General features: G+C 48.4%; 1 protein-coding gene across 2 annotated transcripts in view; it reads left to right on the top strand.

Annotated features, from left to right (window-relative positions):
- The window catches only part of pou6f2 (POU class 6 homeobox 2), a 235235-nt gene that overhangs the window by 48892 nt on the left and 169021 nt on the right, over positions 1-17322 (top strand). For both annotated transcript variants that reach the window (XM_034167397.1, XM_034167390.1), the window contains exon 3: positions 462-681. In XM_034167397.1, the coding sequence (XP_034023288.1) occupies positions 462-681 (220 nt within the window). The remainder of the gene's footprint in view (positions 1-461; positions 682-17322) is intronic.

Below are 17322 nucleotides of genomic sequence, written 5' to 3'. Positions count from 1 at the left end.
ATCAAACCCATGTCTACATAATGGTAGCTGAATTCCTGTCCCACTCAAACTCAAACGTGTAGAGCAGATAATAACAAAATTGAGCCCAAACAAGTGGTTACTTGGGGTGTCTAAGATGCGGAGTACACTGTTTTTTGGACATGTGGTGTGTTTATCTGTGTATGATCCAGCGCACAGGTTCCTCAGTGTTGAGGACCCAAGTGGTTGGAGCAGAGAACATCCATGTTTCACCTGGCTGCAGCAGATAAATGGTTACTCTCGAGAGTTGAGGTTGTCTGCCTGGGTGGTTGCCATCCAGGACCCAAGGCCTATCCATGGTGTGGTGGAATCAGGGACATAGGCATGAGTGCATGCACCCAAATCTGACCCTGATTAACAAAAATGGAATTTTTTTAACCTGACTTTGAAACTGTGATTGTTATAATCAATGCTACTGTGCTTGTTTTGTTTCCCTGCTCCAGTCGCTCCTCGTGGCCCAGCAGCTGGCCAGTGCTGTAGGCGGGGTGATATCCGGGGCGGCGCCGGGCATGAACCAACCAATCCTCATCCCCTTCAATGCAGGGGGACACCTGAGCGGGCAGCAAGGCCTGGTCCTCTCCCTGCCCACAGCCAACATCCAGAGCCTGGTGGCTGCTGCTGCTGCGGGGGGAATTATGAGTCTCCCCCTCCAGAACCTGCAAGGTAGGACAGAGGGGCGCAAACCCACATGCAGCAACAGAAAACAGTGATGCAAAGAAAAGATGTGTGATAATGTGATGCACTGTCAAAAAACAGAAGAGATACGTGGACACATTTTCCACCTCCAAAAGGAGAGAAGCTGCACCAGCGTGGATTAGACTGTGGACCACATTTCCTAAGAATAAATGTGCAAACAGCATAATAACAATAAATAACTCCACTACCATGGCGTTTTAGGGCCACATTGAGGTTTGGTTTTTTTTAGACTTTGAGAATAAATTCATAATATCATGAGAATAAAGTTGTTGTGGAAGTGTAGGAACACGGACCCACAACAGGGGCGCAATGAACGGACAATGGAGGAAGATAAATAACAAGTTTTACTATTGTGAAACAAGCACAATAATTACAACAATCACAATTTGGGGCCGAATCCGCTGGTGTCGTGTGGGCAGGCTCGAAGGTAGGAGACGCCCGTCTCAGTAGAACCGGAACCACCCAGATCTCCTCTGCCACCGAACCCTGGAGATGCTGGAACCGCCAAGTCCCGAATTCCCAGGTGGCCACTGCCTCCGCTCGTCGGATCCGGTACTGCTGGCAGGAGAGAGCACACACACAGGTGGGATGCGAGCACCCGATAATGGAGAGGGGAGAAGCCGCCTCCACCTCTTGTCAATGTACAACAGGAAGGTGAGTACTTATCCAAGCAATAAGCTCCTAGTAGTCAACACTCCTGAAAAGGCTTTACAAATGATTAGTCAGTTTACACTAAATGTGCATGCGGAGATTACTACCTCAGTCGTAGACGATATCTCGGCACTGAGGTGGAGACGCCGTCCTCCTGATATACCCTGGTGCTGAGTTGAAACAGCTGTGTCCCATAATGGGTGACAGCTGTCACCTTGGCTGCTCTCACCAGGTGGCGACGCCCTCTGGTGGTGGTGGGCCAGCAGTACCTCCTCTTCAGCGGCCCACACATAACAGGACCCCCCCCCCAACGGGCGCCTCCTGGCGCACGACCGGGCTTCCCCGGATGGCGACGGTAAAAGTCGGCCAGGAGGGCCGGGTCCAGGATGAAGCTCCTCTTCACCCAGGAGCGTTCCTCGGGGCCGTACCCCTCCCAGTCCACCAGGTACTGAAGACCCCGGCCCATTCGACGGACATCGAGGAGCCGACGCACGGTCCATGCCGGTTCCCCGTCGATGATCCGGGCAGGAGGTGGTGCCGGACCCGGGGTGCAGAGGGGTGAGGTGTGATGGGGCTTTATCCGGGAGACGTGGAATACTGGGTGAATCCGCAGCGAGGCCGGCAACCGAAGCCTCACTGCGGCGGGATTGATGATCTTGAGGATCGTGAAGGGGCCGATGTATCGGTCCTGGAGCTTGGGGGAGTCCACTTGAAGGGGAATGTCCTTGGTGGATAACCACACCTCCTGCCCAGGACGATATGCGGGAGCCGGGGCCCGCCGCCGGTCTGCATGTGTCTTCACCCTCGTCCGGGCCTTCAACAAGGCAGAGCGGGCGGTACGCCACACCCGACGGCACTTCCGTAGGTGGGCCTGGACCGAGGGCACACCGACCTCTCCCTCGACCACCGGAAACAAGGGGGGCTGATACCCCAAGCACACCTCAAACGGGGAGAGGCCGGTGGCAGATGACACTTGGCTGTTGTGAGCGTACTCGATCCAGGCCAGGTGGGTACTCCAGGCCGTCGGGTGCGCGGCTGTCACACAGCGTAGAGTCTGCTCCAAGTCCTGGTTCGCCCGCTCTGCTTGCCCGTTGGTCTGGGGATGATACCCAGACGAGAGGCTGACCGTGGCCCCCAGTTCCCGGCAGAAGCTCCTCCAGACATGTGAGGTGAACTGGGGACCGCGATCGGAGACGATGTCTGATGGTATACCATGCAGACGGACGACGTGGTGGACCAGGAGGTCCGCTGTCTCCTGGGCCGTCGGAAGCTTCGGGAGGGCCACGAAGTGGGCCGCCTTGGAGAACCGGTCCACTATCGTGAAGACGACGGTGTTTCCCTGGGACGGCGGGAGACCCGTGACGAAGTCCAGGCCGATGTGGGACCAGGGGCGATGAGGCACGGGCAGTGGCTGTAGCTGCCCTGAGGTCTTCTGGTGATTGGCCTTGCCCCTGGCGCAGGTGGTACAAGCCTGGACGTAGTCCCGGACGTCGGTCTCCAGGGATGCCCACCAGAAGCGTTGCCGGACGACTGCCACGGTCCTTCGCACCCCTGGGTGACAGGAGAGCTTAGAACCGTGACAGAAGTCTAGGACTGCGGACCTGGCCTCTGGTGGGACGTATAGTTTGTTCTTTGGTCCGTTTCCGGGGTCCGGGACACGGGTCAGGGCCTCCCGGACGGTCTTCTCCACGTCCCAGGTGAGGGCGGCCACGATAGCGGACTCCGGGATGATGGGATCCGGGGGATCCGACGGTTCCGTTCTGACCTCCTCTTCGTGCACCCGGGACAATGCATCCGATCGCTGGTTCTTGGTCCCGGGGCGGTAGGTAATCCGGAAGTCAAAACGGCCAAAGAACAATGACCAGCGGGCTTGCCTGGGGTTCAGACGCTTAGCGGTCCTGATGTACTCCAGGTTCCGATGGTCAGTGAAAACCGTGAATGGCACGGCTGTTCCCTCCAACAGATGTCTCCACTCTTCAAGAGCCTCTTTCACAGCAAGGAGTTCCCGATTGCCGACGTCATAGTTCCGTTCAGCGGGGGTCAACCTGCGGGAAAAATAGGCACACGGGTGAAGGACCTTATCGGTCTTCCCGCTCTGGGAGAGCACCGCTCCTATCCCTGAGTCCGAGGCATCCACTTCAACCACTAACTGGCGGCTAGGATCGGGCTGCACCAGAACTGGTGCAGACGAGAAGCGCCGTTTCAACTCCTTGAACGCGGCCTCGCACCGGTCCGACCAGGTGAAGGGAACTTTTGGAGAGGTCAGGGCTGTCAGGGGGCTAACTACCTGACTGTAGCCCTTAATGAACCTCCTGTAGAAATTCGCAAAGCCGAGGAACTGTTGCAGCTTCCTACGGCTAGTGGGTTGGGGCCAATCTCTCACCGCCGCAACCTTGGCCGGATCCGGGGCGACGGAGTTAGAGGAGATGATAAACCCCAGGAAGGACAAAGAAGTGCGGTGGAACTCACACTTCTCGCCCTTCACAAACAGACGGTTCTCCAACAACCGCTGCAGGACCTGACGGACATGCCGGACATGAGTCTCAGGATCCGGGGAAAAGATGAGTATATCGTCTAGATATACGAAGACAAACCGGTGCAGGAAGTCCCGCAAGACATCGTTTACCAACGCTTGGAAGGTCGCGGGAGCATTAGTGAGACCGAACGGCATGACCAGGTACTCAAAATGACCTAAGGGGGTGTTGAATGCCGTCTTCCATTCGTCTCCCTTCCGAATCCGAACCAAATGATACGCATTCCTAAGATCCAGCTTGGTGAACATCTTGGCTCCATGCAGGGGGGTGAACACCGAATCTAACAAGGGCAACGGGTATCGATTGCGAACCGTGATCTCGTTCAACCCCCTATAATCAATGCATGGACGAAGCCCGCCATCCTTTTTACCCACAAAAAGAAACCTGCGCCCATCGGTGAGGTGGAATTCCGGATCAACCCGGCAGCTAATGAGTCCCGGATGTAGGTCTCCATGGATTCGCGTTCCGGCCGTGAGAGGTTGTACAGCCTACTGGACGGAAACTCACTGCCTGGAACCAAATCAATGGCACAATCATACGGGCGGTGGGGAGGTAGCGTGAGGGCCAGATCCTTGCTGAACACGTCAGCGAGGTCATGGTACTCCGCTGGCACCGCCTTCAGATTGGGCGGGACTCGGACCTCCTCCTTAGCTTGGGAGCCAGGAGGAACCGAGGAACCGAGACACTCCCGATGGCAGGTTTCGCTCCACTGTACCACTACCCCGGACGGCCAATCAATCCGGGGATTGTGCTTCAGCATCCATGGAAACCCTAAAACCACACGGGAGGTGGCCTGAGTCACGAAGAACTCGATCACCTCCCGGTGGTTACCTGACACCACCAGAGTTACTGGAGGTGTCTTGTGCGTGATTGGTGGGAGTAGGGAGCCATCTAGTGCCCGAACCTGCACAGGCGAGGTAAGAGCCACCAGAGGGAGCCCTATCTCCCTGGCCCATCTGCTGTCAAGCAGATTCCCCTCAGAGCCCGTGTCCACCAGTGCTGGGGCCTTCAGGGTAGAATCCTCATACAGGATCGTGACTGGGAGTCGTGTAGCAATGTGGGTGTGTCCCACGTGCATGTTTTGGCCCACCCCTGGCCCAGTCTCTAGGGGCGGGCGTTGGAGTTTAACCGCTCGGGGCAGTCGTTTGCCATATGCTCACTCGAGCCACAAACATAAGCTCCGTGGGCCCGCCTCCTTTGTGCTCCAGGTGCCCTAAATGTTGCCCTGCTCGTGTCCATAGCTTCGTCAGCAGGGGGAGCCGTAAGCGCACGGAGCGCCGGAACAGAGGAGCGTGGGGACGGCGGAACTCGACCGGACCCGGAAGGGAGAGGGACGACCCGTGCCTGGCCACGCCCTTCGCCTCGCTCCCGGCGACGTTCTTCTAACCGGTTGTCAAGCCGTATGACCAGATCAATGAGCCCATCTAAATCCCGCGGTTCGTCTTTAGCCACCAGGTGCTCTTTTAGGACCAGAGACAATCCATTTACAAAGGCAGCGCGGAGGGCAGTGCTATTCCAGCCGGATCTCGCTGCCGCGATGCGGAAGGCGACTGCATAGGCAGCTGCGCTCCGACGTCCCTGTCGTATGGACAGTAATGCGGTTGAAGCGGACTCTCCTCTGTTGGGATGATCGAACACCGTTCTGAGCTCCCGTACAAACCCGTCGTATGACTGAAGGAGCCGTGAGTTCTGCTCCCAGAGCGCTGTAGCCCAAGCGCGTGCCTCCCCGCGAAGCAGATTTATCACATAAGCTACCCTGCTAGCATCAGCTGCGTACATCACGGGACGCTGAGCGAAGACGAGCGAACCTTGCATAAGGAAGTCCGCGCACGTCTCCACACAGCCGTCGTACGGTTCTGGAGGGCTTATGTATGCTTCTGGGGACGGAGGAAGGGACCGTTGAACGACCAGAGGAACGTTACTTTCGCGCGCAGGGTCCTCAGGAGGGAGAGCCGCAGCGGCGCCCGAAGGGCGCGCTTCCACTTGTGCGGCGAGAGCCTCCACCCTGCGGTTCAGGAGTACGTGCTGCTCGGTCATCAAGTCGATCCGAGAGGTGAAAGCGGTGAGGATCCGCTGCAACTCACCGAGTACCCCTCCCGAAGCCTCCGCCGCGCCTTGGTCTTCCATTGGCCGTTCAACAGCCGGTTGACGCCCCTCGGAGTCCATGACGCTGGCCGAGATATCCTGTTGTGGAAGTGTAGGAACACGGACCCACAACAGGGGCGCAATGAACGGACAATGGAGGAAGATAAATAACAAGTTTTACTATTGTGAAACAAGCACAATAATTACAACAATCACAATTTGGGGCCGAATCCGCTGGTGTCGTGTGGGCAGGCTCGAAGGTAGGAGACGCCCGTCTCAGTAGAACCGGAACCACCCAGATCTCCTCTGCCACCGAACCCTGGAGATGCTGGAACCGCCAAGTCCCGAATTCCCAGGTGGCCACTGCCTCCGCTCGTCGGATCCGGTACTGCTGGCAGGAGAGAGCACACACACAGGTGGGATGCGAGCACCCGATAATGGAGAGGGGAGAAGCCGCCTCCACCTCTTGTCAATGTACAACAGGAAGGTGAGTACTTATCCAAGCAATAAGCTCCTAGTAGTCAACACTCCTGAAAAGGCTTTACAAATGATTAGTCAGTTTACACTAAATGTGCATGCGGAGATTACTACCTCAGTCGTAGACGATATCTCGGCACTGAGGTGGAGACGCCGTCCTCCTGATATACCCTGGTGCTGAGTTGAAACAGCTGTGTCCCATAATGGGTGACAGCTGTCACCTTGGCTGCTCTCACCAGGTGGCGACGCCCTCTGGTGGTGGTGGGCCAGCAGTACCTCCTCTTCAGCGGCCCACACATAACAAAAGTGATAATTTTATGAGAAAAAACTCAGAATTTTATTAAAAAACACTCGTAATATTACAAGAATAAAGTCATAATATTATGAGAATAAAGTTGTAATTTTATGAGGAAAAACTCATAATATCACGAGAATAAAGTCATAATATTATGTGAATAAAGTTATATTTTATGAGAAAAAACTCAGAATATTACGAGAATAAACTTGTAATATGAGAATAAACTTGTAATTTTATGATTTTATTCTTGTAATATTATGACTATATTCTCATAATGTTACAAGTTTTTTTTACTCATAAAATCACGACTTAATTCTTGTAATATTATGACTTTATTCTCAAAGTCTTGTAGGTCAAAGTATTTGTGTTGGCGACCCTCCTGTCCTGTGTGCCAACAGCATTTCTTGTATATTCGTCCGTGAATTGTTCTGTGATTTGTTCTGTAATTTATGTTTGTAGCATGGCCCAAGCAGAGGGTCACCCCTTTGAGTCTGGTCTGCTTGAGATTTAACTTTAACTAGTAATGACTTCATGACTTTCTTTGCTAATAAAATTTTAACTATTAGAGAAACAATTACTCATAACCATCCCAAAGAAGTATCGTTATCTTTGGCTGCTTTCAGTGATGCCGGTATTTGGTTAGACTCTTTCTCTCAGATTGTTCTGTCTGAGTTATTTTCATTAGTTACTTCATCCAAACCATCAACATGTCTATTAGACCCCATTCCTACCAGGCTGCTCAAGGAAGCCCTACCATTATTTAATGCTTCGATCTTAAATATGATCAATCTATCTTTATTAGTTGGCTATGTACCACAGGCTTTTAAGGTGGCAGTAATTAAACCATTACTTAAAAAGCCATCACTTGACCCAGCTATCTTAGCTAATTATAGGCCAATCTCCAACCTTCCTTTTCTCTCAAAAATTCTTGAAAGGGTAGTTGTAAAACAGCTAACTGATCATCTGCAGAGGAATGGTCTATTTGAAGAGTTTCAGTCAGGTTTTAGAATTCATCATAGTACAGAAACAGCATTAGTGAAGGTTACAAATGATCTTCTTTTGGCCTCAGACAGTGGACTCATCTCTGTGCTTGTTCTGTTAGACCTCAGTGCTGCTTTTGATACTGTTGACCATAAAATTTTATTACAGAGATTAGAGCATGCCATAGGTATTAAAGGCACTGCGCTGCGGTGGTTTGAATCATATTTATCTAATAGATTACAATTTGTTCATGTAAATGGGGAATCTTCTTCACAGACTAAGGTTAATTATGGAGTTCCACAAGGTTCTGTGCTAGGACCAATTTTATTCACTTTATGCATGCTTCCCTTAGGCAGTATTATTAGACGGCATTGCTTAAATTTTCATTGTTACGCAGATGATACCCAGCTTTATCTATCCATGAAGCCAGAGGACACACACCAATTAGCTAAACTGCAGGATTGTCTTACAGACATAAAGACATGGATGACCTCTAATTTCCTGCTTTTAAACTCAGATAAAACTGAAGTTATTGTACTTGGCCCCACAAATCTTAGAAACACAGTGTCTAACCAGATCCTTACTCTGGATGGCATTACCCTGACCTCTAGTAATACTGTGAGAAATCTTGGAGTCATTTTTAATCAGGATATCTCATTCAAAGCGCATATTAAACAAATATGTAGGACTGCTTTTTTGCATTTACGCAGTATCTCTAAAATTAGAAAGGTCTTGTCTCAGAGTGATGCTGAAAAACTAATTTGTGCATTTATTTCCTCTAGGCTGGACTATTGTAATTCATTATTATCAGGTTGTCCTAAAAGTTCCCTGAAAAGCCTTCAGTTAATTCAAAATGCTGCAGCTAGAGTACTAACGGGGACTAGAAGGAGAGAGCATATCTCACCCATATTGGCCTCTCTTCATTGGCTTCCTGTTAATTCTAGAATAGAATTTAAAATTCTTCTTCTTACTTATAAGGTTTTGAATAATCAGGTCCCATCTTATCTTAGGGACCTCGTAATACCATATCACCCCAATAGAGCGCTTCGCTCTCAGACTGCAGGCTTACTTGTAGTTCCTAGGGTTTTGAAGAGTAGAATGGGAGGCAGAGCCTTCAGCTTTCAGGCTCCTCTCCTGTGGAACCAGCTCCCAATTCGGATCAGGGAGACAGACACCCTCTCTACTTTTAAGATTAGGCTTAAAACTTTCCTTTTTGCTAAAGCTTCTAGTTAGGGCTGGATCAGGTGACCCTGAACCATCCCTTAGATATGCTGCTATAGACTTAGACTGCTGGGGGGTTCCCATGATGCACTGAGTGTTTCCTTCTCTTTTTGCTCTGTATGCACCACTCTGCATTTAATCATTAGTGATCGATCTATGCTCCCCTCCACAGCATGTCTTTTCCTGGTTCTCTCCCTCAGCCCCATCCAGTCCCAGCAGAAGACTGCCCCTCCCTGAGCCTGGTTCTGCTGGAGGTTTCTTCCTGTTAAAAGGGAGTTTTTCCTTCCCACTGTCGCCAAGTGCTTGCTCACAGGGGGTCGTTTTGACCGTTGGGGTTTTTACGTAATTATTGTATGGCCTTGCCTTACAATATAAAGCGCCTTGGGGCAACTGTTTGTTGTGATTTGGCGCTATATAAATAAAATTGATTGATTGATTGATTTCTTCCTCAGAGGGAGTTTTTCCTTACCACTGTTGCTCTGGGGGTTGGTAAAGTTAGACCTTACCTGTGTGAAGCGCTTTGAGGCAACTCTGTTGTGATTTGGCGCTATATAAATGAAAATAAATTGAAAAATTGAAATTGAAAGTCTAAAAAAGCTCAGTGTGGCCCGAAAATGCCATCGTACTCCACAACTCTGGACTGCTGCAATATAATCTATACTAGCAGGGGCGGCTCTAGCTTCAGGGTAGGAGTTGGGGGCAGTGGTTCTGACTGGGAGTCTGGGGGCATCAATAAAATCTTTGTAAAACCTTTTTTTTCTTGCATTCTAAGGCAATCTGGGAATCTAAATACTGACTGGTCATCATTTTGAATACATAGTTTTTATGTTGAACACTGGACATCTAATTCTGCATGTAGCAGCGTTTATGAATGAACATTGTGTTGTGCAAGACCTTTCCATATTCTATCGCACCTTAGTTACTGGCTTGGGGGTGAAGGGGGTGGGGTCTGTATCTGCCACTGACTAGTGGTTCAAAAACTAGTCAATGTGCCTTCTTCATAAGGTATTAACTGCTGCAGGGTGTTGGGAAAGTGTAGTGACACGGACCCACAACAGGGGGCACAAATGAACGGACAATAGAGGGAGTTAAATTTGAACACTTTACTGTTGTGAATGTCACAACCACACACAGCAGATTATAGAATAAATACAAGTCAATGGATAAAGGTGTCGTGTGGGCAGGCTCGACGATAGGAGACGTCCGTCTGGAGATGAATCGGAACCACACGATTTCCACCGCCAGCGAACCCGAAGAATACTGGAGCCGCCAGGTCCCGAATTCCCCAGGTGGCCACCGTCTCAGCGTGTCGGATCTGGTACTGCTGGCGAAGAGCAAAGACAGTCAAGTGTGGGTGTGTGTACACCCCGTAACAACAACGGTGGGAATTCCACCTCCACCTCTAACACACACTCGTGCAGCGTCTGAGTACCACTTATCTGGTGGGACGTAGAACAAAACAGTCGCGGCCCACGCCGGGCCTCTGGGTAGACAGCTGCAACAAAGTAGCTCTTGAAATCAATTAGTACAATACGCAGGCAGAGAAAGTTACCTCCAAGAAGAACGATATCTCAGCGACGTGGTGGAGGTGTCATCCTGCTTTTATCCGGGGTGAAGTGTAGATGATCGGTGACAGCTGTCATAGTTGATGAGTGACAGCTGTCACCTCGGCTGTTCCTGTAAGGCAGCAGCGCCCCCTCGTGCCTGAAGCCCGCACTTCAGGCAGGGCGCCCTCTGGTGGTGGGCCAGCAGTACCTCCTCTTCTGGCGGCCCACACAACACAGGGGATAGCAAAACCACTTCAAATATTTTGATTGATATAAGGACAATAAACAAGACATTGCTGAAGCTGCAGAGCATCCAGGATAATGAGGTGAGTAATGTGTTATTTAAAGAGAAAAAGAAGTTGTAAAGTACAGGACAGAAATGTCTGTCAGAACCAGCACATGACGAGGCCTAGCTTGTGCTTTTGTCCCCTGCAGATGCTGTGTGAGTCTTGTGTTATTTATGTCTAAATCCAATCTGTGCTCTGTGGTCTAATTTTTATGAAGGAGGGAGTTTCATCTTCCAAACAGGAGCAATGACAGGAAAGGTGAATAGGATGCACCCACAGGATAATAATTACTCACTGCAGCCAACACACACAGTCAGATACAAGTAATTAGACACTGATGTAATTTTGTCTGTATGTCTGTAAGCAATGTTATGAAGCTTCATTGTGGATTCACACAGAGAATGATTTTCTTTGAAAAGATGTGAAATTTGTGGGGCACTTAAGGCACATGGGACACTGCCTAGATTTGGGTAGTTTCAGGGGTCAGCCTTCATTGGCATACTGAGTTGTGTAGAAATTGGCCAACAGTCCTGGGAAGAGTAGATTAACAGAGAAGTTTCAGAAGAAGTCGGTTTCAGCATTTTATCCAGATATTCCACTGTTAAAGGAGATTTTTTTAATGAAAGATGTGCGGACAGGTCCGCGCTTCGGGACGCAGCCGGCGCGGTGCAGCGGCACAGGAAAAACACCTCCGTGTTGATAACCATTTGTAAAATCCAGGCGGCTTTTGATGGCTTTCAGTGGAGTGAGTATATGAGAAATTGTTTAACAGCTGGACATGTTCCAACTTGTCCTTAAGGCTTCCAATGGAGGTGTTTTTCCTGTGGCGGAGCGTCGCGGCGGCTGCGAGCCGACGCTGGAATCCATCCGCACGTCTTTCATTAAAAAAATCTCCTTTAACAGTGGAATATCCGGATAAAATGCTGAAACCGACTTCTTCTGAAACTTCTCTGTTCTCTCACGACGTCCTGGATCAATAGAGCCTGAAATGTGGAGGTTTTCAGCTTGAAACAGGCTGACGACGGCGCCTGGGACCACTGCACGACGTCTCGCACCGTGGGAAGTCCTTAAAGCGACAGTATCACCTCAAAATCTCTCATCAGCCGTTAAAATTTTCACAGAAAACCAGCTTAATTTTTCGAACCGTGTCCACTTCGATGTGTCTCACAGGTTTAGAAAAAAGTTTGATCAAACAAAGCGCGAGTCTCTCAGCAACTTCTCAGACAAAGGAATTCCGACGAGGGGCTGGACGACTCCTCCCACAAGGAGTGCTCACAGGCGAATGACGTCACCGACAGGCGTGGAAAAACTCACGCATGCGCACGAGGGTTCAAGCATGTCTGACGTAAAAACATATGAATGAAATCCATATAGTTTTTGAAAAAAATAAAAAGGACCTATACTTTATTGACAGACCTCGTATGGCAAAGGCTGTGAATACTTATGTATATGTGATTTCTTAGTTTTTATTTTTTATTTTTTAATAAATTTGCAAAACTTTCAAAAAACTTTTTTTTACATTGTCATTATGGGGTATTGTGTGTAGAATTGTGAGGGGAAAAATGAATTTCATCCATTTTGGAATCAGTCTATAACATAACAAAATATGGAAAAAGTGAAGTGCTGTTAATACTTTCTGGGTGCACTATGATTATTTTGACCCGCAATAACATTGACCCCAAATGACTGACCTTTGATAAATTTGATCTTGCCTGGTCCATTTCAGAACCCACCTACATATATATGCATACTGTGTTTGGTGGCAGAATCCAAATTTTGACCTTTGACCCATTGACCTTGACCTTTGCTGAAGCTTATCATTTAAGGGCAACTCCAGGCTTTAATTTCAACCATATATACCATGTTTGGTAAAAAGTGGACAAAGCAGTACCACAGACACATGTTGCTCAAATTATAGTATGTATAGTTTGTCGAAAAGTGTCTAAAAATGCCTTTAATTCCTAAATTCCAGTGCATCAATTTTGCCAGGAGCGCAGCAGTGTATGTACCCAAAAAGCCAGGTTTTCTGGAAACATTCACACAGCATTTGCACATAAATTTCAAAACCTTGTGACGGTTGTTGCACTTAATGTCATTTAAATGGGACCCAAGGAAGCTTATTATAAAACTGCAAAATGTGTTTTTATTCAGACAAAAGTTGCATGTTGAGATTTCAGACATTTCACTGATATGAAACACTAAATAAGTGGCTTTCTGTTATCAGTGATGCAAACACAGGTAGAAATTCTTGAGGGGTTTGTTTCTCCAAAATAGCTGCTCTCTTCAATTTGCCTGCAGAAACAGCCGTATTAATTACAGGTCAATGTTTTGCAGTGCAGCAAAAAAAAAAGCACTTTAAGCCTCTTTCCTGTGCACTGTGCTGCACTTTTTATCCCTTTTCCACCTCATCTGTCCATCTACATATCTGGTCGTATCCTTGCCCTTTAAACTTTAATACCCAAGTGTTCTCTTTTGATCACAGTTGTAAATGGTTTTCATTTTAATGTTTAAAACATTGTCTCTTTTATACCATTAGATTGAGAGACGGATGGGGAAACAGTCGGTCATAAATCTTGGATGAACGAGCCGCACTAATGTAAAAAGATGCCAGGCTACATGTAAAGTAGTGTGTTTTTTCACATGGCGATTACAATAATGCCACTGCGGCACAAAGTGCAGGGGAGTCTCCCTTCATGTGAGGAAATGGACAGGCAGATGCCCCGAGTGAGGAAATGTGGGGGTAGAAGCCTAATGGACACAAACATGCATAAATAACAGCATCCACGGCTGGGGGCATAGCTTTTAATAAAACTACATCTAGCTGGCGAAGCCCTTCGATGTAGCCGTCGTCTGTGAACGATAATGGGCCCGGCAGGCCCGTCCACCTCACACTTCAGCAGCTCTTCCAAACTCGAGGTTTCAGCCAACTGATGGACAAACACTTCAGGATGTCAGAATGACAAAACACCCAGCTCTCAATCCGCCTTATTGCCTAAACGATCAGCGTCCTGATAAAATTCCTGCCTCCGTGGAGGATAAGAGAACCGCTCCGGAGAAATGCCTCCTTGGCAGCATCTTTTTTAAGCATGCGGGCTGACAGACTGGCTGTTCGCACGTCGTCCTGTCCGAAGGGGATGCACTGAGGTGACCTCCGTGGAGAGAAAGTGACACAAGTCACGAGTGAAGCTAAATGTCTTGACTGTGTCCAGGCCCCCCTCTGGCCATGTGGCGCTCCTCCACTCTCCCCTGTCTGAGTTCATCACGGCTCTGCTGAATGAGGCCTGCTGGCACAGCACCTCTGTCAGACAGCTGCAGCACTGGCCTCTGCTCCCCACGTCACCCCCACGCTGCCCCCCCCCCCCCCACCCCCATCCCCCATGCTCCCCATCACCCCCCTGGTCCCTCCGGATTCCCAGGCCTGATTAATCACACATATGATACAGCAGCGTGCTGTCGCCGGGGAGCAGTTGGCTCATTTCACAACCTCAGGAGCAAGCGTGCTTTACAGCGCTCATGCTGCTCAGCTAATTAGCATCGCATCAGACTCCAGACAACCGAGCGGCACAGTAATGAGCGCGCAGGTCGTATTTAAATGTAATGAGGCATCTAATGACCAGCTAATAAGGCTGTTTGTCTTGGCAAATGGGCGTTTAAGGAAGGAGAAATAATGGACTTTACCATGACAGCCAGTCTTCTGGCGGATATTCTGTGCCAGAACGTAACATTTAATAAGTTATATTTGACCAGAATTAGTCATTTCAGGCTAAATTGGTCTTCCACAATCCTACCACTCTCAGCTTTAATGAGATAAAGCGAATGCAGAGAGAAAAACAGAGCCAAACGGAGGCAACTGTGTCTTTGATCATATGTTTTGATCACGCTAATCAAAGCTCGCTAGGCGAGAATGACAGAAGGGAAGCGGCTGCGGCACGGTGAGCTTTTCGGAGGGCAGCTCCCTCAGACTGTGATGAATAACTATCACTGTAAAGGGCTCACGCTGTAAAGTTGGAGCTGTTTGCTTAAATAAAGCCGGGCAGCATCTTGTGGCAGTCTCGCTAAACACAAGCACCAGTGTAACCGGTTATTTGTCAGGATGATTTATGCCTGCAAACACGCAGTAAAAACAAATTCCCAATGAAACTAAACAAAGCAGAAAGTTATCTCTTGTGACAGAGCACACGCAATTCTAGCTGACTTCAAAAAGTAGGTTGGGTCATGCTGAGGATCTGTAAATATGACGCCTGTATATATATATATATATATCATACATTCAAAAACATTTATCCCCCATCCCACAAAACAAAAATCTGAGGTGGTATTTTGGAGTCTCCCCATCTGTCCGCACCATGGGTCTTGTAAGTGCAACTCATCGTGTATTGGTCAGTCTTAATACAGTGTGGGCATGAAGAAAAATACATTCTAGTCCAGCATCTTCAATTGAAGATAATTAGAATTAGAATAATTCAATACGTCACATAATATTGACCTCTGAAGCGCAACTCATCCTAAACCACTTGGTGGATTTTGACTTTCAGTTCCAGATCATCTCTAGATTGTGTTGGGTTCTTCAAATTCTTAGCACTTGAGGTTCCAGCAGCATTGTATAGCAGCACACAGTGTATCAAAAGTGAAAGTAAAAAAGACAAACAGTTTGCAATAAACCAGACATACTAATACAATAACATGCTTTTGGAGGGCGGTATGCATTTTCAGATATTCGCCCTCGTCTAACTTGGGCGAATATGTCATTTTGGGCGACTGGGCGTGAACATCGGGCCTCTGAAAATGCATACCACACGACAACAGCATGTTATTTGCATTATTATCACTTTTTACTGAGATACACAACATGTAACGCGTACATAAAAAGTTGGCTCACTTTTGTCGTGTCGGCTGGCGCACGCACTGCTCTCCTCGTCAGGCTGGCAGCTTTAGCTGCTGTTCATTGTCATACTGTCCATGAGAAAATAATCGGGAATATCCATATTGGGACCAAAACACACTTCTCGCCTTTTCATCTTTTCCTCTGCGGACAGTTTTTTTTCTCCCCCTCTGCGGACAGTTCTTGGGCTGCGCGCTATGATGTCATTTGTTGACGCGCAGCGGGCGGGTATAGCCAGGTAGCGTCGACAGATACCAGCCTAGCAGCGCCCCGGTAAAGTGATAATAATGATCAATACTGGTTTACTGGCTACTATTGTTCCTCTCATTCCTGACCTCTGTCTTCCTGTTACTCCTCCACCCCCTGAGTGAGGAGTTGTACAGTCTGATGCTCTGAGGGACAAAGGAGTTTTTCAGTCTACCAAGTTTTGTAAAAACTCTCTCATTATATCCCCACAAACAAAAATTGTGGTGTGGGGGAGGGGGTGGTTAATTCAATTCAATTCAATTTTATTTATATAGCCCCAAATCACAACAAACAGTTGCCCCAAGGCGCTTTATATTGTAAGGCAAGGCCATACAATAATTACGTAAAAACCCCAAAGGTCAAAATGACCCCCTGTGAGCAAGCACTTGGCGACAGTGGGAAGGAAAAACTCCCTTTTAACAGGAAGAAACCTCCAGCAGAACCAGGCTCAGCGAGGGGCAGTCTTCTGCTGGGACTGGTTGGGGCTGAGGGAGAGAACCAGGAAAAAGACATGCTGTGGAGGGGAGCAGAGATCAATCACTAATGATTAAATGCAGAGTGGTGCATACAGAGCAAAAAGAGAAAGAAACAGTGCATTATGGGAACCCCCCAGCAGTCTAAGTCTATAGCAGCATAACTAAGGGATGGTTCAGGGTCATCTGATCCAGCCCTAACTATAAGCTTTAGCAAAAAGGAAAGTTTTAAGCCTAATCTTAAAAGTAGAGAGGGTGTCTGTCTCCCTGATCCGAATTGGGAGCTGGTTCCACAGGAGAGGAGCCTGAAAGCTGAAGGCTCTGGTTATATAGTAAGTAAGTATATGAGTCTTGTAAGAGCAACTTGTCAAAGGTGCCTTACAAAATGGTAGACCACCATACGAAGATATGACCAAGGAAAAATAATTCAGGTATGATGGCCCTGTCGCACCTTGTCGATTTAGCCGGCATGTTCCAATGTATGAATGTATGTCAAATACGTTAATGCAGCTGTCACACCTTGACAATTTAGGCAGCGTATGCTGACAGCCCCATTTCCACTGAGCAGTTCGGTTCAGTACTGCACGGTATGGCACGGGTCAGAACAGTTAAGTCTGGCTTGGTTTTCCCTTCCACCACCAGCAGAACCATTTGTTTGGCAGACAGAATGCGTAAATATTGGCAACCACATCATCGAGCACGCGTATGCTGGCACATGGCCTCTCCACTCCACATGGAGGCCAAACAGTCATTTAACATTTTTAAAATTTTATTTTAATTTATTTTTGTCTTGGTGGATCATGGGATTTATTTTCATCGCGAGCAGAATGCTGAAGAGTTGACTGATGTCTGTGGTAAACGCTGATGTGAATGAATGAGGCACTGTGACTCTTTCAACTTTTAAATACATTAATTTTCTTATTGTA

The sequence above is a fragment of the Thalassophryne amazonica genome, chromosome 1 (assembly GCF_902500255.1).
Source record: "Thalassophryne amazonica chromosome 1, fThaAma1.1, whole genome shotgun sequence".
In the NCBI taxonomy this organism is placed as follows: domain Eukaryota; kingdom Metazoa; phylum Chordata; class Actinopteri; order Batrachoidiformes; family Batrachoididae; genus Thalassophryne; species Thalassophryne amazonica.
This window is presented reverse-complemented; position numbering and strand designations above follow the sequence as displayed.